This window comes from Sparus aurata, chromosome 12 (assembly GCF_900880675.1).
Source record: "Sparus aurata chromosome 12, fSpaAur1.1, whole genome shotgun sequence".
NCBI lineage: Eukaryota > Metazoa > Chordata > Actinopteri > Spariformes > Sparidae > Sparus > Sparus aurata.
Genome location: NC_044198.1, coordinates 17635487 through 17660998, shown reverse-complemented (window position 1 = coordinate 17660998; position 25512 = coordinate 17635487). Strand labels below are relative to the sequence as shown.

The 25512-nt window shown below is 41.7% G+C and overlaps 1 protein-coding gene across 2 annotated transcripts in view; it reads right to left on the bottom strand.

Moving 5' to 3' along the window:
• pappaa (pregnancy-associated plasma protein A, pappalysin 1a) overlaps positions 1–25512 on the bottom strand; it is a 98361-nt gene that overhangs the window by 54491 nt on the left and 18358 nt on the right. For both annotated transcript variants that reach the window (XM_030436660.1, XM_030436662.1), the window contains exons 4-10: positions 25213–25506; positions 24621–24813; positions 24195–24316; positions 15313–15814; positions 4956–5084; positions 4710–4801; positions 1818–2014 (exon numbers count right to left, since the gene is read on the bottom strand). In XM_030436660.1, the coding sequence (XP_030292520.1) occupies positions 1818–2014; positions 4710–4801; positions 4956–5084; positions 15313–15814; positions 24195–24316; positions 24621–24813; positions 25213–25506 (1529 nt within the window). The remainder of the gene's footprint in view (positions 1–1817; positions 2015–4709; positions 4802–4955; positions 5085–15312; positions 15815–24194; positions 24317–24620; positions 24814–25212; positions 25507–25512) is intronic.

Genomic DNA, 25512 nt, shown 5'->3' with positions numbered 1-25512 from the left:
TTATGGTCTTAACTACCATAAGAAAACAAGTGTGAGAGCGGGTTTTTATTTTCTGTTTTTTTGTGCATATGTTCGAAACTGCACCATGTAATCAAAGTTGACGCTGAAGAGAGGGCATTTGATGCTCCTGTAGTGCATGTTGCTGAAGTGGAAAAACAAATGTCAGTGACTGCATGGACACTATGAACACTATGAACACTAACAAGCTGGAATTTAAGGGCCAGGGTTAGGTATGTGAGAACTTACAGAGTGACGCAGAGAGAGAGATAGTGACAAGTCCGCTGTGTTTTGATAACCTGCGTTTGCATATTTTCCAAACGTGCACATGCACTTCTGTGTCCACATAGAGTATACAGTCAGTGGCCTTGTAATGAGGTGATCTCACCAGATACGACCCTTGGGGAACAGTGTGTTCTCCACAGTAAAAGTGCTTTTTGTATGAACAATGTGTCCTTCACAGCAGAAATCCTTTCTTTATGGCTATATGGACATGTTCCACTGGTGTCTCATTCCTCTCAGAGAATAAACCATCTGCAATTTTCTTGGTTGGAACGTGCTCTTTTTTTCTCTCAGACAGATGCGGTGCCATATAAATATCAAATGCATTAAATGGTGTCGGTTACGAGCCTACCTTTGTTTTTTTTTGTGAACCCTTGCCAAAGTGTTCTTGAGCAAGGCACCTGACCACAGCTGCTCAACAATGCCTAGTTCACTGGCCTTGTAAAATGCATCATCAGCAGTGAGAACAAGCTTTACAGCCAACATCAGACATTTCCAACATCACACACATGCCTCTGAGGAGAGAGAGCTGTCCGTGTAGAGGTGTCCAGCTTTCAGTTTTAACACATTGTCTCTCCTTTGTATGGGTTTTAAGCATGTAATTCAACACTGGTATTGATGTCACCCAAAGCATTTTAACATTTTATTTGAATGACAAATACCCTGAAAGCTGTTAAAGAACCAGACAATAATGGACGTAAAATAAAAAGGAGAAAGTACACTTCAACAACATCCCTTAGCTTTGACTTTGTGTATTATCAAATCAGATGAAATCTAATTGCACTTCTATGTGTCCTGTGTGTACATGAATGTATGCCTCACCCTAACGTTTTGGGCAATCAGTTCCTTTCTGCGTTGCGACAGCAACAGATCAATGCCTCGACCAGGCTTGGTTGGAATCGATGGCTTCTTCTTTCTCTTCAATAAGCATTACTTTAATGAGAGCAGCAAACTTCTGCACCCACACTGGGAGATATCTAATTAAGTGTCCCAATCTCTAGAAATACTTAACTGGCAAACAAGCTAAAGAAGTTGTTTTGTGTCTGGCAAAAAATTGAGGCTTCACTATCATCAATATGTAATTGAATTGTGGTTGAGAAAGCTGTAGCCCTGAATTGTAAATAAATTAGAGACTGCAGACAAAACAATGAAGGAATGAAGGAGAATTTCTCTTTTAGTTACCAATTATGATGCAATTTATCAATTAACGAGATATTTGATATTATATTCTTGGACAAAGAAACGCAATGCCATTATCGTTGCTCTTTAAGTGGATCAACAATAATGGTTGATATATATGGGACATAGACATGAAACGGCACGTCTGGTCCAGCGTGCCCACAGCGGATCTAATCCATTTTCATTAAGTGAAACTGCTCCACTGACCACGAGGGCAGTGCACAAACGTATTGGTGTTGCGCTATACATCTCTATTTTAACACACATTTAGAAGCATAGTCTTACCAAAACTGCATCACAAATTCAACGACATATACATAGACAGCATAACGAACAGGCCAAATTGTGTATGGCCTTACCTTAGTGACAGCAGGGTACCCGGCAGCCACCTCCCCAGAGCAGTAGGGCTTCTCTTCATGGGAAACTTCCACACTGGAGGCCCACTGGTCAAGGAAACCACTGGGGGTGTAGAGGCCGCAGTCTCTCACACCTGTCTCTCGCTCAAAGTCCTCGCACACGCCGTCACCGTCATAGTAGTAACACATGCTCGGCTCCTCTGCAGGTGAAGAAACAGCAGAGACAAAGTTGGAAATTATGTTTGTTTAATAAAATAATAACATTTTCAGCAAACTGAGGGGTTCAGCACAGCCAAAGTATAAGCTGGACACATTCCTCTTTAGGGCTGCTACTAATGATTATCTTCATCATCAACTAATTTGCAATTATTTCTGTTTGTTTATTGGTTGATTGGTTGGTTGGTTGGTTGGTTGGTTGGCTTGTCAGCACGATTACGTAAAATCTGCCACACAACAACACAACATCTGACTTGAGGATGGGTCTCGGCCCAGAATGGATCCCATTAACTTTTGGTGCAGATCCAGATAAAGGGAAGGAGCCATGAATAATTTTCTCGCCTTCGTTTACATTGTTAGTGCGTTTTGGGGCATTTTCGTTTCTCAGGGAAAACAATGCATTGATCCGGTGCACTGTTGGAAGGTGACAAGGGAGTGTACCTGATAAATAAGGGTAAGGGATAAAAGGTGCATGGATAAAGGAGATTAATTCTTGAGTGTCTGAGGAGCTACAAAAAGAGATGAGAGGATATTTTCACATCAGGAAAGAAGAGACAAAAAGAAATAATGAAAGGCAGGGAGCAATAAAATGAGCGCAAAAGAGACTAACACACAGAGAGAGGAGGGGGCGTAGTGGGGGAACCAGACAAAGTCAAGAGGTAAAGAAAGATACAGCCGTAATTCTTACAGACGTCCCACCCAGAGTTAAGGTCTGGATCTGAAAGCTTATAGACTAGAGGAGAGGGGAGCAGAGCATGGAGGTTGCCTGGGCCTCATTGCTCTCAGCTCTCAGCTACAGCAGTGTCAGCCGGTGGGGTTCCAGTTAGGGGGAAAGGCGGCATTCTGTGCCAAGTTGGCCGGGGCCTCCTCCTCGAAATTCCAGCCTTCTCCAGCACAGCCAAAAACTCAAGTCAGTTCTGTGCTCTGGCAATGGTGAAACGAGGGGCTACTGAGGGGGCATACGGAATACGCTCCCGCCACTCACTCAGCGGGAACAGAGGCAAGGAAGGAGAACGAGAAGGAGCGAGGCTGAGGCGGGAGGAAGCTCAAACAGTGGCTTGTGAAATCTGCAGAAGTAATAGGTGAAGGCGCGAGTTACAAAGAGAAAAGGAGAGAAAAAGGATGGAAAAGGAGAAGCTACAGTATTTGAATTTGGACAGGGATAGAATAAACAGATAACGGAAAAAAAAACTGGAAAGGTGATTGAGTGCAAGAGCAAAAAAAGAAAGATAGTTGAATAAAGAAGCAGGGCAATGAGATGAACAGAGAGGCTGTCAAAACAATCTATACCTGGGGGGTGATAGCGTGAAACATGAATGCGGCCGAAAGGAGACAGCTTTTTCTTTTATGCTTAATCAGCACCTGTGTTGACTGTGGCTCGGTGCCTTTTGGAGTCAAGGCCATTGGGATTGTAACAGCAGGTGGGGTCGTATGTAAAAAACTCGTCGAATTTCGTCAATCCCAGATATAATTAGGCTCAGTCGTGTGAATAGCCTATTAAGGCTCATCCAGACTCTGGAGCCCTGGCCCTGTTGTATACTTAGTGTCAATTCCTCATCCAACTCTCTCTTTTACTATCCAAAAGACTGACAAGCAGGCACTCTCTCACACACACATACAGACAGATGGACAGAAGGTCCCATCATTATAGTGTCAGATTTCTGTGCAAAACTACAACTATGTCAGACAGTGTTGGACAAACACACACTTGCGCACACCCCTGAGCACTGCAGTTGGTGGAAAAACAGCACAGCCAACGCAGTCATCCAGCAATCTGACAGGGATTAAGTGGCCACTTCACAGAGGCTCACACATGTGTGTGCATGCATGTACTGTACATGCACTAACACACACACGCACACACAATAACAACAGGGGGGCAAATGAATGTCAGACAGCAGGAGAACTGGACAGGAAACCATCCATCTATTCATAAAGAAGAAGAAAAAACTACGTAGGAGATGCCAGTCACTCAACTATGTAAAAAAAACATGACTCACCCTTTTGAATAATGATTTCCAGATTGTTTTTAACAAGAGGTCAAAGTGATTATGATATCTAATGCCATTTTTATTCCTTTGAGAAAGGCAGGAAGTATTCAGATAAAACTCCCAGATGTCAAATCTGTTCATTCACAAAGTTAGCTCGTGGGTCTCATCGACAACGTTGCAGCCTTTCTATTATTCATGCTATTAAACAAAGTCAGCAGATTGAAACAGACACATAATGTCATAGCAAAGGGGAACACAGACCTGAAATTTTGATGACATTTAATTACATTTTTGGCCATTCAAATAATCATGTTGATCAGTCAACACTAATTAGTATAGTAATTGTTCTTCATTATTTCATTTCACAAGGATTCAGTTAGACTAAAACAACCTTTAGAGGACCATTCTATTCTACATTTTCAAAGTGTATTGGCCCTGGATACATTTACTAGCATTGCTACATGTGACACTACCAACATTGCAACATATTGAGGTGGAAAATTTAAACATATCCCTGGTTTGCAAAAATGTACAATGCCAACAATTATTCTGGCACACAGTTAGCCATACGTACTATAGCCACATCCTTCTACTAATTGCAATAGAGCAGGTCAAACTCTCTTCTATTTCCAGTATTCTCCTCCAGAGAAATAAAATGATAGAAAATGTTATACGACATAAGACTTACCAATACAGTTGAAGAAGGGCTCTTTCTTGCACTGACTCGAGCAGCCGTCCCCATTCATAGAGTTCATATCATCACATTCCTCCCCTTTGGAACTAAAACAGCAGGAGGCATTACTCAGAAAACATCCACACACACACACACACTGCAGAGCTGATTAACACTGAAACACATTCTGAATCAAGATTTGTCTTTCAGAAAAATGCCGTATTTCACATTTACGGTTATCGTCCGAGCGTGATTTTTTACCTCTGGATGCGTCCATCCCCACAGTAGTGGGCCCCCAGTTCATGTACCAATGCCGGGGAGGGCTCGCTCTCGCTGCGGCCAGAGATGGTTTGGACCTGGTAGGTGAACACGACATGTGGCAAGACATCCCTGTACAGAGAGAGGCGAAAATGACATAAGTCCAAGTGTGTTGGGACAATGTGAAGCCTTGAAGAAAAGTTTCGTACACTGAGAAAAGAGACACAGATCGAACCAGTGGAGAAGGGATCGATAGCAATCTTTTAGGAACTAAAGTACCACTAGCCAACACAAATCAAAACATCTGTCTCTGCGCACACTTCCACACATCTACCTATCTAGTCACACGCTGATATGATTTGCGTTTTACCCGCTCTGGGTCCAGCTTTGCTTTTGTGTCCTTATCATAGTGATTCAAGGAACCATCATGATGAATACACAATGGACAGGAGAAATATTGGTGGACTACTCACTTTGCCGGTGTAAGTCGCCATGATGGTTTCTTGAGTCACCATGATAAGGAAGTCTGAAATAAAAGTCTGAAAGGAAAAAAAAAAAACATAAATGAGAAAACCAAAACCATAAACCAAAAAAAAAAAAGAATCAAAGCCATAAATGAGAAACCAAAGCTGTAAGCAAAGCAACGACACAGAACTCGAGGGAAGGAAACTGTAACTGAGAAACAACAAAGTGCAAGTGAGGGTGCTGTCGTGACATCAGTTGTCCTGTTTTATTAAAGTTATTCACTTTTCACTATCTTTTTTCTCTGATCTGTTTGCCTTTACGTGTTTACTTATATTACCAAGTTACAAAGAAGTTTAATAGCTTCTGTCAGAGTCTGGCCCTGTCTAAACTATTGGCAGGTTTACTGGGTCCGAATCCACTGATAAAATAAACGAAAAACATGATGATTCTCTCAGTCTCATCAAAAAAATCTCTTGCTTTGGTTGCTCCAATTTGAGAAAAAATATGGAGCCGTTTTATGAATTTTCATTACGCATTGTTTCATGTTAAGACTTTTTTAATAGCAAGCAGAACAAAAAGCTTAAAATGAAAAAAACATGTAAAGGCAATCAAAGATTTTGAATTTGTGAACTATCCATTTTGACTTTTACAAACTACAAAACAGGATAACTGATTTCCATATCAGCACTCTCATTTGCAACTGTTTCTTTACAGTTTCCTTACCGTTCATTTCATTTTTTTCATTTTGCTTATAGTTTTGGTTTCTCATTTCTAGCTTTGATTTGTCGCTTATGGGCATGGTTTCTCCTTTATGGGTTTTCTTTTTCTGGGCTTTCAGAGTTTGAAACTAAAATGCGCTAGTGTGTGTGTGTGTGTGTTTGTGCATGTGTGTTTGAGAGTGTGTTTGAGTGTGTGTGAGAGTTTCAGATTTCTTTGATCCTATTAACTTATACGATACACTGAAACAGAGTTTCCATTTATTATCATGTGTTGTGTGGTTGCATTTTGCTTGAATGGCAGGTGATCAATGGACTGCATTTATGTATTTCATCCAGGGGCCTATCAAGAAAATATTACTTTTATTACATTAATATGTCTAAGGACATTATGTGCTCATATGACGTATGCTCATGCTGAAAAATATCTGTTGATTGGTGCACTGTTTTGAGAACTGTCCGAAAAAAGTACAGAAATTTAACTTGATACAAATAGTACATGGCACTAAAGATTATTAAGAAGAAGGAGTATGCAGTTAAAAAAAATCCCTGCATCTTCATATTTGGTGTGCATGGCTATGACGGCACTTTGGGGAAAATTAGTGTAATGCATTGGATAGGCAAAGAAATGCATGTTTTTGTGTATAATCATGATGAGTATCGGTTAAATAAATGGCAAAAATCATAAGAAGAAAAAGTGCAGTAAATGAGGGTAAATAGGGGCCGGTAGCTTAGCCATAGATCATTTCATGTGGACCATCAAGTACCATAGACCTCATTTTGCAATGCCCTCTGCAATGCTGCAAATTGAACGACGAGCATGCAGGGATACTGTACTGCTCACATGTGTACCAGGGAATATGTGGAGTCATGTGCCAATTACACAAAGCAGCTCACACATGCACGCATATACGCATACATTTTGCCTTACATACACAGTACCTTTGCTATTGGTAAGACACTGCCAAACAGCTTTAAACTTAAACAAGAGTGCACAGGCATGAACCACTATACCCACTGCTGCCATATAGTCCCCAGTGAGAGTGCAGTGCTACACCAGCAGCAAACATTGCTCTGGTATCACAAAGGTTTCGCCCAAGGCCAAACCTAAAGTCAAGCACTGAACCAAGGAAGTGTTTAAGTGTGCGCACTGAAGCCATAACCTTTGCTGAGTTCTAAGAGCCCCGATGCAATGGGCCAATTGTCAACATAAGCGTCTATGGCCTTAGTTGTTGCAATGTGTCCTGCACCGTTTGGCATTGGTTGTCCCTTGTCAGCAGCTTTTTGGCCGATTGAGCATGTAGGAGATCAGTGTTGAGAGAAGTTACTCTGATTGGTCAAGGGGAATCAACCTGTTGCTGCAACCAATTTAGTGCGGCTTCTCCTTATGTTTCTGTTTTTGCCTCTTCAAGAGTGCCATGTCTTTCTGACATGTTCTTGATTAGAAGTCTCTTTATCAGCGAGAGTGATGACAAAAACTGTTGCTTTTACTTCAACCATGGTTGGTGTACCCATCTGCATTCTTCTATCATGAAGTCTTCTGGTTTCCATTTTTGAATGACGAATACAGGCTACTGCTTCCTGACGGTATGGAGAGGTATTTTCTCTCATGAAAGTACAGATCATACAGGCTAGTAGCCAGCTAGCTGTCTTTGCTGTGTTTCCTTCATCAAGTGTCATTGGGAAAGACACTGAATCCTAAGTTCTGAGTGTGTAAATGAGTGAATGAGATGCAAATTGCCAAGTACTTTGTTCATTGGAAAAGTGCTATATAAGTGCTGTCCGTTTACCATTTGAGTGCAGTCCAAGAACACCAGAATGTTCTTAAGGAAATGTTTAATGGTGGAGGCAGGTATTTAGCATCCACATGTACAAACAAATTAGAGACAAAATAAATTGCACCGCATTGCATTAGAGGTGTACAAGTATGTGTTTGTCTTTACTCGAATGAATACAGGGTCTCATGCTCTGCTCCGGTGATTCATGCTGCATTAAAAAAAAGTAGTAGTAATATAGTAAATAGTTTTTTCTTCGCCAGATTTCTGAATATGTTCCCTGGCTTTTGTGTTTTCTTCTTTATTTTTCCAGTTCTCTTGTACTTGCTCATCACATTCCCTGCAGACGAAAGTAGCCGTCCTGTCCCAAATATAAAAAAATTATGGACATAAAGATCAAGTAACAAAATGAATTTCCACACAGCAAATGTCTGCCTTTTTTTTTTGCCTTGGATGATATATTTATGTTGGCTTGATTATTATCAACACAGAGTGTTTGACCTGACAGACTCTCTTTTATATTACACTATGTCCTGTTCTGCAATGTTGGCTCATAATGGTGCAACTCCAGGCTACACTCAAACATGCCCCCTCTAATTTAATTAGTTTAGCCCCTGGAAAAGTCAAGCTGTGGGAGACTTTATCTTTGAGGAGAGTAAATACACAGAATAGATGGAAAGAAGAGAGAGACAGATATTGCTTTGCAGCGAGGCAGCGCATGAATTTCCTTTTTGTAGATTCTAGCTATTATGCTATAGGCCCAAAAAAGTGATCGCATGGCATGATCAGGCCATACTGAGAGGCACAGTCGGGCTAGAACAAGCAAAAACAAAGAGACAAGTTGCAAGACAAGATGGGTAGGATCATGTAAACCAGAACAAGAAGAAGAGGAAAATACAAAGAGCAAATACAAATAAGAATCAATCGATTGCTCTTTTCACAGGTAGTTAGTTGGCATGTTAACATTTTGTGATGTTGGTGATGGCATTTTAAATCACAGGCTGTGATTTGTGTCCAGAGTCAACATTGATTTTCTCGGCTAAAAACTGAAAACCAGTGTCAACAGCAGCCTACTGCAAACACTTTTTGACAAGACCTCACAACTTTCTCCACTAAAAAAAAGCTGTTAAATCCCTAGGTCTCGATGGAGCAGCTTCAGACGTGTTGGCACAAAAGTCCTTTCCTTAACTTTCAAGCTCATTAATTAAATTCAAAACACTCAATCACTGTACTGGACCCATACCATCCTAAAATATTTCTCCAGACTAAACTAAGAACTCAGATGCCATTTTGACATGACACGCTACCCACGTGGGCACCTCCATCACCCTATCAAAGCACCTGCAGGCCTTGATTGAAGACTCCTTTGCACAGTCGCACAGAGGGTACCGTGGCCTTTCTCTGTGGTCCGAGATAAAATGTTAAGTTCTGCAGCCAAGCAAGCCTACACCTAAGGTATCTAGGTCTACACCTTCCTAGGGCAAAGGGCTTCATCAGGACATGACATAACTTCCCTAACTAATTGTTAAGGTCTCAGTCAGAGAGCTCTACAGATTTTTATCTGACTTTGGAAGATGAGGTGTGTTCCTGCAGAAAGAGAAGCGAAATGCCCATGCAAAGAGAATTCAGAGATTACTTTTTATAACTTTTGGGATTCAAATGTGGACTTATCTTCACTTGCATTTATCTAACTGATTGAAGGGGCATTTTTACAGACATAACCTCCAATGTCAGGTTTTTATATACTGTGCTGACTGCAGCTGACTGGAGCTAGAGGGAGAATGTACTTAATGTTATACATGTACCAAGGAATGGGGGCAAAGAGGGAACCAGATTGTCTGGTGAGTGCTGAGCTCATTGAGAGGTTTTTGCACACTAGTAACACAAGGCTATTGTCTGTCTTTTTAGTTTAAAAGGTCATACACAGGTCAATAGAAGTGTCCCAAAACAGATTGTGGAGGTTACTTCATATACAGATTGAATGATCAATCCAGGATCTACCCACCACTGATTTTCCACATCCTGCACTAAACTCAGCGGTAAAGTATGCAGCTCATCAACACATGTTACCTTTGTGTCATAATGAATCCTTTGGTTCTATAGGTCAAATCAGGCCACTCATCAAAGTGTGATAACAGTTTAAACATGGTTTTCGCCCTGTTCCCAATTAGGTGCATGCTTGATTCTTCCTGACCTCACTACTAATTGCTATGCTGTGTTGTGCACAGAAGGATCAAACAGAACACATCGTGCAGATGTTACCCAGATATATGAATTCTTCATCACTTAGAAGTTAGTGAGTGGGATACATATGAACATTTAGAATGACAGGGACATTAATAAACTGCATATCTATGAAAGAGGTTATGGCCAACACCATGTGTAGGTGTCACTTGATGTGGTGCAATAATTTCATATGTGTGTGTACAGTATGTGATGGATGATATCCAGTGATAGACATGACTTCTGGCAACCATCCAGACATCATAACACCACACTTTCATCTGTAGCTGATTAGATATGATATGTAACTGATCTCACATGCAATTCATACTACAAAGAACTTTCCTCGAGTCGTAGACAAGGTGTCATGTGATAAGATTTCATCACTGGTGCCTCTTTGTGCATCCAGACATTCTTCTCAAGACCCCTGTAGGAAAAGAGGTTTTATCTTGGCTCGCGCTCAAAGTCAGGCACAAGGCACTGTAATATGCCTTTCAAAGGTGTTATGATAGCACCAGGTGATTACACATGGAAGCATGTGCTAATGTATGTGCCTACCACTGAGAGCAAGAGGAGTGTTGGTGTGTGTCTGTGTGTGTTCCTTCCTTCGCCTATGTGTGCGCGAGGCTTATGTGTGAGCATGCATATGGATGTGTTTCCGTTCTGTAGCTGCTTGTTGTTCTTGGCTGAGAGATCCCAGATGACAAAAGCAGATAAATTTAAGGAAGTAGAGAAAATATCTCAGATTGAGCCTGCAAGAACAACAAACAGAGCAATACTCCTTTCGTTAGTTCAGCAGCTGACATGCATTTGAGGTTTTGCCGCTATTCAGTTTACACCTACAGTATCGTAGAGCAAACAAATGTAACATTCTATGGCCTAAAGGAGGCACTTTGAAAGGGAGAGGAGATCATTTTGAAGGCAAATGCATGTATTTGTCGCAGATGTCTGTCTTGCTATAGTCAAGAGTCTGCACACATAAACAGCCACATCAGTGAAACTAAACTAAAGTAGTAAGTAACGTTTATATATCAAGCCTCCCTGAACCCTGAACACTTACCTGAATCACAGCTTGACTGCATCCAGTTTACCCCAAAAACCTTTACTTGTACCATGGTTCATGTCCTGTGCATGCTCCAACATATAAGAGGCGCAACGGATCACAATACTCAATGCTTAATAGGGTTCAGATGTATTGCAGTTCTGAGTCATGAATCAGATAATTTTCTGGATAACCATAAAGAAAAAGGCGGAAACAAATACAACTTTGTAAAGCACTACAAGCGAGGAACTTCTACAATGTTTGCCCTGCAACACTTTCCTAGTGTTTCATTCTACAAGACATGCGCTAAGTTGTTTCCAGCAGACGCTTCAGAATGCTAAGCTAATGAGCAGCTAGCTAACAACAAGATCTGAGTTGGGGTTAGGCAAGTTTGGGGCCAAGGGTCCATATGGATTGTGGCTGACATACATTCTAGTATACAAAAACATATGCAAGTACCCAAATATTACAAAGGTGAAGAATGTTGTAAATATTGCATTACTGCTGATACAACTGTCGGTAGATGTCAAAATCTATAAATTGCAGCTAACCCATGCATGCAAACCCAATTCTGACATCCATTCTGTCAGATAAGTCCCAAATCATTCCTTTATGTTTGATATTCCTGGAAAACTGAGTGGCAGAGAAATTCTAGTGAGTGCAGCTGACATCCCATGACTCCCTATGAGGACTACACTATTCACTCTGTCTGCAACTCATGAATGGTTCATATTAGAGGGATTACGCAAGGCCAACATCCTATAGGGAGGGGATAGGGTTTGGGGGGGTGGGATGGGGTGATATGAAATAAGAAATTGTTGGTAAAAGATGTAAAATCAACGAGCAGTTCAAGGAAATTAAGTTTTATGGGTCTATAGAATATTGCCAAAACCTTCATGTTTTAAAATATTGACACAACACAGAAAAACTTAGGCTACTGCTATTAAATTAAAAATAATGATCATAATATTTCCATTGAACCAAAATTGTCTCACTTTTTTCTTCTTCTTTTTTTTCTGCTATATTTGAACAATATCTCCCAAAAGGGCACAGCAGTGTCACAGTATACTGGTACCTTTTCGTGGTACATACGTATGGTTCTCACTGTGTTGCGCGATAAGATTCACAGTCAGTGGGAAGGATCATTTTTGTAATACTGTCTGAGGTGGGTACTTAACATCTGCCGAACAAGATTTGTAGGCCAGGGAATCTCTGCAGCACAGCAGTACTTAAATACAATGCTGTTTTGACACATTTCCACCTTTTAACAAAAAACATTTAAGCTCCTGCGATTTGGATATTACTCTCGGCCATATTGAGATTCTTGATTAATACTTTGATTAATCATGCAGCCTCGTTTCACAATCATCTAGAAAGTGTGTAGGACAAAAAACAATAGCAGATCTTGAATCTCCCTTTAAGAGGAGACGTGGCGAAGTTCTCAGGCAGCAGCAGACTTGTCAGCAGAGTAGCTAAGCGATGGATGGGGGGATATAATGGAGCTGAACCAGGGTAGACTCAGATTACAGAGGGGGTGTGGGGCAGCACTGATGCTGGTGGAAGCTTCTTCTGGGTGGGAGGTCTCTTCACATCAGCTCTGTGACTCTGTGGTTGTGACTGAATGACAGCTCTGAAGCCCACATCAGGAAGAGGATTAGCCCATGGGCCGGGGTACCTCAGAGGGACGGGGTCAAACTAGCCCAATCCTCCTACGCTCTCTCTTCAATGTTTTGTCGACCCCCTAATGTTCTCCTACTTCACCTATTGGCCCCCTTAAGCATAGCAATGATTTACCCCCAACTGGCCCAACCTTCAACCCCTGCGTCTAACTCCCCACCATAATTTACTCTGTCACCATGACCTCCCAGCCCCTAGTCATTCCAAACAAACTACCACCCATGAATGAAGCCAAGATGTCAGTTGTCCTCTTGCTCTGTTTGCCCCGGCTCAGGTGAAGGCCGGTGGCCTGACAGTGGGGGTCACTCACCCGCTCCTCACCAAGACCTCCATCACTCTATCCAACCCCATGGAAACATGTTGCAAGAAGATGCAGGCTAATGTGTGGTCAACAAAGCACTTCGGCAGCTGGACCAAAGCGATCAAACAGAGCACTTCACATTGGATTTGTGGCATGCCAAAACATCTGAGTGAACTTTGCTCTTTGCTCCACCATGTCAAAGGCTATGTTTGTTATGACACAGTGAGTGTGATGGTGCATTATCTCAGCCATGAAACTCACATAAAAAAAATAAAATAACATCTTTGACATGTGGTTCTCCTGTTGGACACATCTTTTTGTTAGAATTATATGTTTGTTGTTGACTAGACACTGGAACCAGTATGCATTTCACTTATGTGGTTTGAGTGGTGCCATGCACACAGACCGAACAGCATAGTAATACACTCACACGATGCTTCCCTTGCGTCAGCGTCATAAGTAACATATGAAAGTTCATGTTCATGCATTAATCAATAATTTAGTGTAGCTTAAAACATTGGGGGAAAAAGCTTTCCCTTCAGAATGTTTTGTCTGGTGTTTTGTTTAATCTTCTCATTAGCTGTGTTTCCATCTAGTTGTCAAGTGACCTTGAAGGGACCATTTGAAATGGTGCTTTTTCATCAACTGTTTTGGAGCAACCAGACAAGGATACATAAAGCTTAGTTAAAGAAGTTGGTGGTATAGGCTACATCATGCGTAGCTTTAATAAACAGAGTAGAAGAAGCAGAGGTAGCTTGCCAATTGCAAATAAACCTCAAAGAAGAAGAAGAAGAAAAACATAGTCTACAACTTAATCTTACGGGAATACCAGAGGAAAATGCTGATAATGCACAGCTTCAGAACCACTGAGGTCATATTAAGGACTACTTTTTATTTTTTCAAAATAGACATTAATAACCACACGCATATCAAAAAACAGTTTTTAACTACGTTTTTTCAAATGATGCCATTGATTTTCAAAGACATTTTAAATTAAATTCTTAAAAATAAAAATATGTTTATGGAAACACAGCTAGTATGTTTTATGGAAAATGCTTTAAAAAAAAATGTTTTCTTGTGTGTTATAACACTTGCTGAGTGGAACACGCATACTTGCTTACTGCAAATGTCTCTGACCATCCAACGGGGACAAGATCCCATATGCTCTCACAACAGAAAATACTCAGCCAGTGCCACTGACCACTACCACTGGAATGCAACCGCAGCTAGTGAAATATACCACAGCTACAAAACTACCTACAGTACATCAATAATCACTGAAGTGTGCCAAAACCCCCAAATAAATACATCCCTACTGCAGACAGCCTACCACAGACACTGCAATTCAACCAGGAAGTTGTGTACGGACACGGAACTGAGGTATCATCACTCCATCTTGCATAACATGCATACTCACCCTTTTGCCTCTTATCAGGCACTTTCCTTCTCATGTGAACCACGCTGACAGCACGATAGTGAGATGGCACAACACGCAGCAGTGCCATGTATAGCACAATCTTCATCGAGTCAGCACATTCCATGAAAGCAAAGCACTAAACTCTCACCACAGTGTGCAGATAATACCTTTAACAAGCCATCTGTTTGCCTTTGCTTCATGGAACATGGGAAAAAACAAATGTGGGCAACGATTGACCTGTGACTTAGGAAACAAATGTTGGGCTGCAGATTTGAAACTGCAGAAGCAGTGGTGGCTTGCTAGTGCTCCTGGGGGTATTGAAAAGGATATCTGGTATTACAAGAACATATTTTTGTGGATAGTTTCCACAGACAATAAACATCTTCTTACTGGCTTGTCCAAAAACCCCTAATTACATCACAGTGAAGCAGGAAGCTAAACAATCAGAGAATCAGCAATTTTCAACTCTCATACTTTGGGTTAAAAACAATTGTTTCTAACCAAAGCATGTCAAATCTTTTGTCTGGCTTTCTTCGTCTATTTGGAGGAAATGTCTGTCTTTCTTAAACCATGACAAAAACCAGACTTTTATTCTATATGTTATCTAGAGTTTTCTCAACTCAGGAATGTCAGGGCAAACATGAGCCCTGAGTTTTTGGGTTGTTTCCTGACACAGTCGGTGAGTGAGACAGATGGAGGACTTTGTGCACTCTCACAGAAATTTCCACCTACCAGGTCACTCACCTGTCTGTGTATCGGCGGGTGGGTTCATTCAACATCAGACCGTGGGGTGCATGGGTGAAGGGTGGCTGGCGCAACAGGCGGTAGCGTAGTGGTTGGCAATGCCTACAAAGTGTGCAGTCCGGCTTTGACGCCAAGAGGGTGGCATCAATCTCTAGGTGTTGTTCCATCGTGAAGAACTGTACCCCGTACACCTCTTCCTCTATGTCCAGCTTCAGAGTCAGTGGGGTGTCACAGAAGACATTACTGGGGCCCAACGAAATGTTGTTCCCACTGACAGTCAGTAGCAAGATGTTGTGGATAGCTGGTAGCGCGGTTTCCTCAGGGCTGAAGAAGGTGACCCACACGGTCAAGGAGTCCGGGACCAGCGGGTAGGGAAACTCCAGCTGAAGCATGCAGCCCTGGAGAGGGCACTCGGACAGGCCGACAACACCTTGCTCGATCCCTGCATTGGGGCTCCAAGTGCGCACACTTGGCTCACAAGCCTGCTCCACATCTGGAGGACCTGTGGGATAAATTATTTAAAACAAGACACAGTGTCACACACACAAAATAATAAATAGACCTCAAATAATTGACAGTCAATATAAATCACAAATAAGCAAAAGCTTCCTGGCTGTTATAATGAATGATTCTTGAATTTATGTGCTACAGGTCCTTTGACTCCTTGGTAAAGTAAATCATGCAGGTAATAATTCAAACGTTTTATATAATCTTATCTATAAAGCTAATAGCATTTTTATGAGAGCCAACAGATGGATCATTTGCATCAGCGATCATTTTAGTGCATCTGCATGTCTCGCAACATCAAGGTAGAGGTGAAACTGAGAGTTCATTGTGAGTCCATCTGCAGAGGAAAGGCAGAGCTGAGGTGTGTACCTTCTGAGAGGGGCCTGTGCAGGGTTCTCACTTCAGCACAGTCATTACAACCTCTAACAGTCACACTCCAGCCATATTTGGAGTCCACACACAGCTAACTCGCATTATCCCAAGTGACGTACACTAACATTCATCAAGCACTTTTAGAAGCCAGCAAGCAGCAGACACTATGTTCTCCCTCGATTTCCTTTTGTGCATTTCCAAGCTGGCAACCAACGAAGCCATTTGCTAACCTCATTTCTGGGCACCGTGCAAAATTCCAGTGTTTAATCAAGTGAGGACTGAATATGGTTTCCAAGCCACATTATCTCAACACATTTATTATTGTACTGTAAGTGTGTGTGTGGCCAGAGTGGAGGTGAATTAAAGAAAACGAGAAAGAGAGACAGAGAGAGCGAGAGGGAGAGAGAGGGGGGGGGGGCTCGGCTCATGTAGTCCTGGCTTTCTGGGTAGGTTTTCATTGAGTTTGCAAGGAAAGGAGCTGTAGCCACTGAAAATATTTTGTAATGTCAGCTGTTATGATGGGCCCTACTCCTGGTCTGGCGCTGTTGCTAATGTGGTTGGAGATTTAAGAGGAGACAGAATAAGGGTGTCATCCACTATGTAACCTAAGGCAATGTAAACTGTGTTTCAAAGATGCAGAGATGTATCTATGATTGGCAGCACAAGCTGTGCACACAAACAGTTTGAAATCCAACATGTTTATCTGCTTAATTGGAGACAGAGCAGCTACTTACAACAGGTAATCAAAATTTCATACGCATGTCTCAGTCCTCCAAGCTTCACCGCAGAGTACAGGCCTCCCAAAAACGCACATCACATGCCCATCGCTACATAAACAGCCCAGCTCTGAAGTGTTTGACCTATAATTCCCTTATAGCGGGGAGAGGGGGGCCTCAAGGTGACTGAACCAACCAAACCTCAGCTTTGAATATGCACCATTCATTCTCTGTTGATAAGCTGATCCCATGTGGGCTTAAGTCCGTCTTCGAGAGCAACCATTTTAGGAAAAAGTGAGTGAAATACATAAGGCATCACTGCAGAGTAATTGGCGTTCGGTTGAATGTAAGCCATTTATTACATACTCTTAAAGGTTAAATTGGTTACATTTGTAATATAGTTGATTCTCCTTCCCAAATCATTAATATTGACAATTTAGGATGGTAGGTTGGGCAGACCTACACTTAAAACGTGTCAGTATTTGTTTGTTCATGAGACTCAATCAAATATCTTACAGATTGGACCTCTAAAGTTCTTCACTATCCAGTGGAAATGGAAAAGGCTGCATCTCACTATAACTTTGGGGATCAGGATTGGTATCGTTAATGGAAAGAAAGGTCACAATTGCCTCCTAAAGTAGAATAATGGTTGTGGGCACAACACAATGCTGTTCAGACCAGAAACAGCCTTTTGACATTGTCCAGGGTCTTGTTGTTTCAGACGCCAAAGAAAAGATGAATTGTGAGCCAGGAAGTCTGGCTTGGGTAATAGATCCATTGGTTTTTAAGGCTTATCAGACTGGACAGCAGCTTATAATGCACTGAGACAGGATCTCACAGCTGTAAAGTATTGTGAAAGTCTTATTGTTCATTGTGATGACGGCTGGCTTAACAGGTAAAACAAGGTGTTCAGGTCAACAAGTAATTTACCACAACCTCGTGCCTGTAACACGGACTGAAGCTTCCCTGTCTGAAAAGTGAAACCGACTCAGAGGTGCCTTAAACCTGCATTCTTTTAAATGACCAGCAGGGGGGAACTCCACTGGTTACAAGAAGTCAAATTGTATGTAAGCATATGATAAAATGACCTTACGGCTTACATGAACTAAAACCCAAGTACACAGTTTCTCAATGAGTTTCTGGTCTTCGTTTGGTAATTTAAAGTCTTCTTCAATACCCCATGATGTTTATTTTGTCAAATGTGGCCCCATTTTGAGGTGTGGCTACCTTGTGATTAACAAGTAGCTGCCACTGTGTGCTCAGATCTACCTCTTGCTCCTCTCAATCTCTCCAAAATACAAGAATGTCACCCTCTTAATAAGTTACCCCAACCCTAACATCCCATAACAAATGAACAACAGTACTATACTCTGCTGAGGTCTGTTTTCTGCAACATTTTAAAATTCATCTCCGACCGTCAATTATGTGTTTATTTAGTCTAATGATGATGAATGATGGGGTACCATCACAGAACTGGGAATTCGAGAAACTTTCTTTTTTATGCAAAAGAAAAAAATACACATATACTGCTCTGAAGCAAGGATTATAATTGTTTGATACAATTTAGATAATCCAGCTAAAAGAATGGCTGGTTAGCAAAGTATAACATGGGAGATGCTGGTGCCTGCCCACTATCCAGGCAAAATCCTTCTGCTCTTGAGTATCTATACCAATCCACAAAAAGTGCAGGGAGCCGGATGAATAAACAGACAGGGATATGTCCGGGCATGCACGCTTTATGCTTTCTAAGAAGTGTCTGGCTCTGGCTCTCACTATCGATGACTCACTGTCACACACTGTTACACACTTCCTCACTCAGAAGGCAGACATCAACCCCCTCCAAACCCTTTTTGCCCTGACACACACACAAACAGAGAGACACTCCACAGACGCACTTCATGAAGGCAATAGACACTCCACGGCTCGGGAACCAGTGTCACATCATGTTGCGTTCAGGGTATTTCGGAGGTTAATCCGTCATAGCTGTTGTCGGCCAGGGTTTGTTTTTATCACATTGAGCAGTTGACACAAGGGCTACTATTGGGTACTGACTTGACTGATACAGAAAAAGTACACAAACGGGAACTGTTCGGCGACGGCATAAATGTTGTGAGAAACTAAATATGCACTCAGCTTCATCAGACGTTAGACCAAATTCCCAAGCATGGCAAGTTGCGATCTTGGTAGGACTGATGCGAGCTCAGTTGGTTGGGCAATTGGTGATTGGTTATTCTCGCTGGTGTTTCTCCGCTCAAACATCGGAGCAGTGCAATAGCGTATTTTTGCTTAATCTAGTGATTAAAAGCAGATTTATTTTTTTTACCCCACCGTCCAATCAATAGGTTGAAGGATAAAAAGAATTAATTTCGATCAAGACTTTCTTTGGTTGCCTACAGCAGTATTCCTTGGCAGGTAAAAATAAAACTTTTTTTCTTTCTCTTCCCTTGTAACATTACAGTGAATGATACGTTAAACACGGAGATACCATCAAGATAAGGAGGACTATTTTCAGTAGTCGTACTCATTCCCTTCTTTCCTTCTTTCTGCCCCAGTTTTATCTGTTCAAAACCAAGGCACATAAAATGAGCGTATCCTACTTTGGCACACAGACTCTTTATGGGAGTATAACCGTTATGCAGGATATGAGAAGGTATTGGCTCATTAATGAAACTTTAGATAAGGTAAAAATCTACTGCTACACAGGAATTACCAAGTGCAATAATACCATTATCATTGTAAATACTAATGTATGCACTTTGGCATTATTGCTGCAGTGACAGGGTTGTTTGGTTGATGCTACGTAGGCTATGCATAAAGTATATCTAGATAATTTTACTTTTATCTAACATTTTACAGCAATTTCTTTTTGTTCCAATCCAATCCAAGCTGTCCTTGTCTGAACTGTGGATCAACAGCAATGTCTTGAATTGAGCCCTCTGTTCTTGAATAATGTGGAGCAGACATAGAACTCTGCGTGGCATCACACAAATCAGCCAGCCTTGACACTATAAAGTATTTCCTCTACTCTTCGAATAATGTCTTTGACCTGTACATACACACATGTGCTTGCTGCTAAGATTTACTAGTGGAGGAAATCCATATTCCCACACGAGCAAACATTTGGTAAATTCTGTACATCTTGAGGAGCACTGATCGTTCAGCCCCCGCGTGCACAGACTAAATAACAGGAATGCATATTCGCTTAGAGCTACACACACACACACATTCCCACACATGTAATGTATGAAAATCAAACATACTCATCCTGGACCTTTCACTTCCATTCATGCACACTGCTGTTTTCAATCAACCCAGGATCTTCCCTTGTGAATGTCACTAACCACATGCAATTCTCCTAACTATCTTGGGTGGTTTCCACCCCACCCAACCTCTCTTACCCCCTCCCTGAATCCATATCCATGTGTGTTTTTGCCTTCTTTTTTTCATGCTTTTTTCCCTCCAGCAATTTTTCTCCCGGGCATAGACTACTTAAGATTTATGAGAGGTATCCTGGCTTTCTCTGACCACGCCAACTTTCCCAGTCAAGTAGTGCACGGCCTACAAGTCGTTCAATAACAGGTGCCATGTGTAAAAAATTAAGGCTGATGAACACATGTAGACACACATCCAGTCACACAAGTGCATATGTAAACATGCTTATTTTAGTTTTTTTCGTACCAGTGTGAACAGCACAAATCACTTGAAACATGACGTTTTAATTTCGACTTTCATATCTGGTCCTAAAACCTTGATTTTTTTGGCAATGCCACCTCAGTCTGACCAGTCATATCCAAGCTCTTGCAACTTTCACGTCACTGTACACCGTCATTCGGGACAATTCTGCGCTAGTGGATACAAAAATGCTGAAAACTAACCCCTTAAAATCCTGACATTTTGGATTAAATCTGTTTCAATGAAGCCATTCACATCACAATCCCACCACTCCTGGCCTCAACTCTCGAACCACAAACACCTCCATAAAGATGTAGCAGCAATTGCTCCACAAAAAGACATAATTCAAATTTTGGATTGCTTTCTCCTCATCATCTCTCATCTGATAAAAAAAAAAAAATGTGCTGCCTTCCATTGCACACCAACATAAAATGAATGCCATATAGTCTTGACTTCGGTAGCCTTCACGTTTACAGAATTCAATACGACAGCATGCTGCGAGACATTCTTGTTCCTGTTCTTTTTGCGCTTGCAGGTCAGTTCAGGACCGTGAACAGTTCACACTGGAATCTGATATTGGCCACATTTAAAATTGAATGTGAACAGCCAGACGAAAAAAAAAAAAATCTGATCTCAGCAATAAATCCGAATTGAGCACTGAGGCTTACAGTGTGAACGTTGTCGGCGGTTGCCAGAATGTCTATTGGAAGTTAATAAGTGCTGGACACATATGCAGCATCGCAGCAGGAAACGGCAGCTGTGGTATCCAGTGAGAAGCTGGTCCAAGCAGAGTTAACAGGGAATGGGGAGCTGCCACAAACAGGGACCCCTTCCAAGAGGGAAAATAGAGTACAGTTTACACACACAGCAGGTTAGACAAGCCCAGACTTGCCTCTGGTACACACACTATAGCCTGTGTGAAGGCAAGGTTCAGTGACTTTTAAAAATCTATACAGCATCCACACACACACAATCAGAAATAGAGATGCAAATAATGCTTTAAATTCAATTGTTTTTGCATTTATTGTGATTATTGGTCTTTATGATTGCTTCCATCCACTAACAACATGCTGACTGATGACTCAGCTGTTTTAATTTCAAAACCAAGTAAGGGCAAACAAAAAACTTCGAATAAAAATATGGTATGAGTAGACGGCGCACTGACAGCACTTTTACCAGTAGTGTCTTTCCCTCTGCATTACCATGGAGGCAGGCAGGGCAGTGGCAGTGGGTTACTATGGTTAAGGAGACGCTCTCCGTCGCTTTGAGACTCTCATGTGATTCCCAATCGTAGGTTTGGTTTCCTGATTTAGACTATGATGTCTAGAGGTTAGGCAGGTATGCTGATCAACCAAACTTATTCATTATCCACCATGATTCATGACTTGACATGATTATTCTGACCATGTCCCAGGATCCCTACTTAAAAAAATTAAATAAAATTGAACCAGACTTCAGACGCACCAAATCTCACTCCCTGGTTGAAATAGATTTTAACATAAAGAACAAAATACTGCCACTGCTTATCACACACTCTCAAGTCTCAGGTAAGGTCAAGGTAAACCAGCGGAAGCAGCTGCTAACACAAGTACATGTTCAGTGTTAGCTAGTCTTACAGCTGCCAATTCATTATCATGGCCTCCTGTGAAAAACATGCTTTGAACGGGTGTGAATTTTACCACTATTTTGTCTTTAAAGTCAAAAAGAAGTTGTCTACACGCACTAATATGTCGGACCATTGACTAGCTTGCATTCAGTTGAGCATTAGAGCCAAAGTCCACGATACTTACATGTTTTGTTCAACAACATAATCCTCACAGAGCACTTTTATAATTTCCAAAGCATAAAAAAGGCACACACGGAAAAAAAGAAAAGGTAAAAAGCTAACGTTGGGCTGTAAATGAACTACATCACGGTCGCATGCCTTCAGCGTCACCAGCCATCAAGCGTCTCACTCAATACACACATGACTATAGATTGATTAACCTACAAGTAAAAAAAACAAGCTAACAAGTTAACTTAGTAGTTTGTGTTTTGTCACTTGTTAGCAACCGTCTATTTAAGCCACATAAACACTTTAAAATCCAAATGTGGAGTATCACCTGTCGTAGTTTATGTCATAGAACAAAACATGAAAATTCTCTGAGTGCTTATTTTAACCGCAGACCCTTTTTTAGGGCATTTAACTGAATAATAAGCTAGCTAGTGATAAGCTAGCTAACTTGTAGGCCTACCACCATCTAGCTAACATAGCGGGGTTTAGGTAACATTAGCCGTTTCCTTTTTCTTCTCTTTAACATTAGCTACTTACGAGTTAGGAGGGTTTACCAAAGGTTTGCATTTAACTCCCTGCCATTGAAGCATTTTCTCGTCAAAGTTAAACATCGCTATCGTTTGACAAAGTATTGTTCTCACCTTTGTCTGGAATTCCTCCAGTGTATTTTTTTTTTTTAGTCCCTGTCATTCTCAAAACCTGGTGCAACGTGTACCGTTGCACACACACAGGGAAAGATTTGCTACCCTAGCCATTATGAAGGCTCCAAACAAATGCAAAATGCTCTTGAAACAACAGACACGCTCAGTAACACAGCTGGTACTTGCTTCCATTTAAAGAGAACATCTGCTTTTATTAGTTAGTAGATGTTTAATCCTAATTTTCCAGAGTAGCTGTCAGAAATTCGAGCCTCTGGACTTCTATACAGATCTCCACCCATTTTTTTTTTTTTTTTCACAAGTAGGAAAAACTGCTGCACCTTTGACTTTTAAAAAAAAGAAATACACTGATTAAAATATCACCATCATGCGCGCATAGCTGCACAAAGCCACATGCATAAAATCCAGAGTATGCTCGACACCGCCACTGCCAGAACCACGGAGTAATCAGAGGTGCACAGATGGGACAACAAAACTATTTTTAAAACTTAAATACCTCATCCCTAATGCCTGTCCCAGTATAGCTGTTGTGATATGTATTCACCAGAAGGGCAAACATAGAAAAACATGAGAGGAAACTTCTTTTTTTACCCCCAAATTCAACTAATTTTAGCATTTAATGCACTAAAAAAACCCTAAGTTGAAATTTTAAAAAGTGGGGAATCACAGCAAAGACATGATCTTTAACCTTGGTTTTTGGCCTCAGCCCTAATATGGGCTGTGGTACCATACAGCACCATCCATTGGGAAGCGACCTCCTTGGTCCTTCCAATGTTGTCCCACGGCCTAAGTGACATGAATCCAGTGAGTCATTTGCATGTTTTGAGGTTGAGTCAGTCACCAAAATGCTTTGCATGTCGAAACATTAAGTCAGAAAATCAACAGTAGGCCGACCTCAAGATCATGATATCATACTGCAAACTGCAGATGAAAGGTGGTTTCTGGCTATGCTTTTTAGGCGCCCATTAAATTTCCCTTAAGTAGAAACAGCTCATTATGATCAAGAAACTGACAGAAGACTGAGATCCCATGCGGAGTGAAGAATGGGGAAGGAAACATATTTACATTTATTGTAATAAAGCATCAGTGAGATTACATTTGAGCCACAGAAAAGTAAACATACAGAACCACCTTACAATGACAGCATTCAATGCCCAACCAGTATAAAGTATCGTACTGTACCTTCAGCCTCTCGTGGGGACCAGTGTCCAGAAGGTGCACACGGTCGTGGGGAGGAGGAATTGGATGCATACTGCAGTAGAACTCTCCCCTCAGTGCATTTATCACACACTGATCCCAATTCTCTAGGAAACCAACAGACAGGCACAGCAACCAACTTAGATACAGGCCAAACACACATCATTTACACGGCGATATAAATATGACAGTTAACGTAAAATGATGTGACGAATGATGAGACTTTAAAAATGTTGATGATGGCGCTCCCAGTAATTTGGCTCACATTTAGGCGTTTTAGGCTTTTTAATTACACTCTTGTTATATTAACTCAAACGATAATCGATAATGTCATAAATCTCGATCAAACTTTATCACCCACACACACATACACACCCACATCTGTTTGGCAACCAATGTAGCTCATTTCACCTGTCGTAAAAGTGTCCGGAAATCGGCGGAAACCACTCCAGGGTGATGGAATTATGATGCTGCTCGACCACTTGGGGTGCCATTGGCACCGGAGGCGGTTTGGAGGCAGGTTGCCAGGTCTGGTAGATGAGATCTAGGTAGCAGTGCATCCTGGCCACCTGGTTCAGTGTGAAGGAGTCCGTGCAGGCATCATCTGCAGGTACCAAGGGTAGTTGGAGGAGTGGGGAGTGGATTTTGGATTAATCAGTGGCAGGAAAAATAAGTAATAAATCATTCCACAGGTCAAGGTCCCATAAATAAAATAAGGCACCGGTTACATTTAAAAGGTCCACTTGGTAAGAAAGTTGATTTTGGGGTCTCATTCTGAATTCTTTTGAACTTCCTTACAAAGTGGACCTTTATGACAACAACAAATGTTTCACTTTTGCACAAGATGAGTGACATGAAAGGACGTGCCCCCCGCTGTGTCCCTGCTAAATTCCACACCCGTCTCAGTATGCACACAGACTCAACAAATTCCTCCATCCCTGTGTCGGTTTTTGCGCGCGAGAGGTATGACTGCAATGTTCTGCCCAGGTAAGCGCCGTCTCACCTGCATAACTCATGTAGTTGTTAAATGGCGTGTGTGTGAAATGCCGACAGCCACAGGTTTCGTTGCCCGGCTCTGGATCGTGGCAGCCTTTGTATTTGGGCGTGGGGTTGGTGTCCGCGCACAGATCTCCGGTCTCCATCGACGGCTCAGTCTCCAAACACGCGTCGTTGCACGACTCAATCTCCGATATGCCTCGAAATACGTGGTAAAGTCCAAGACTGTGACCGATCTCGTGGACCATTGTGTCAGTGTGGCCAAAGGTGCCGTAGAAGGAGGGGTTCAGCACGATTCCACCTGACA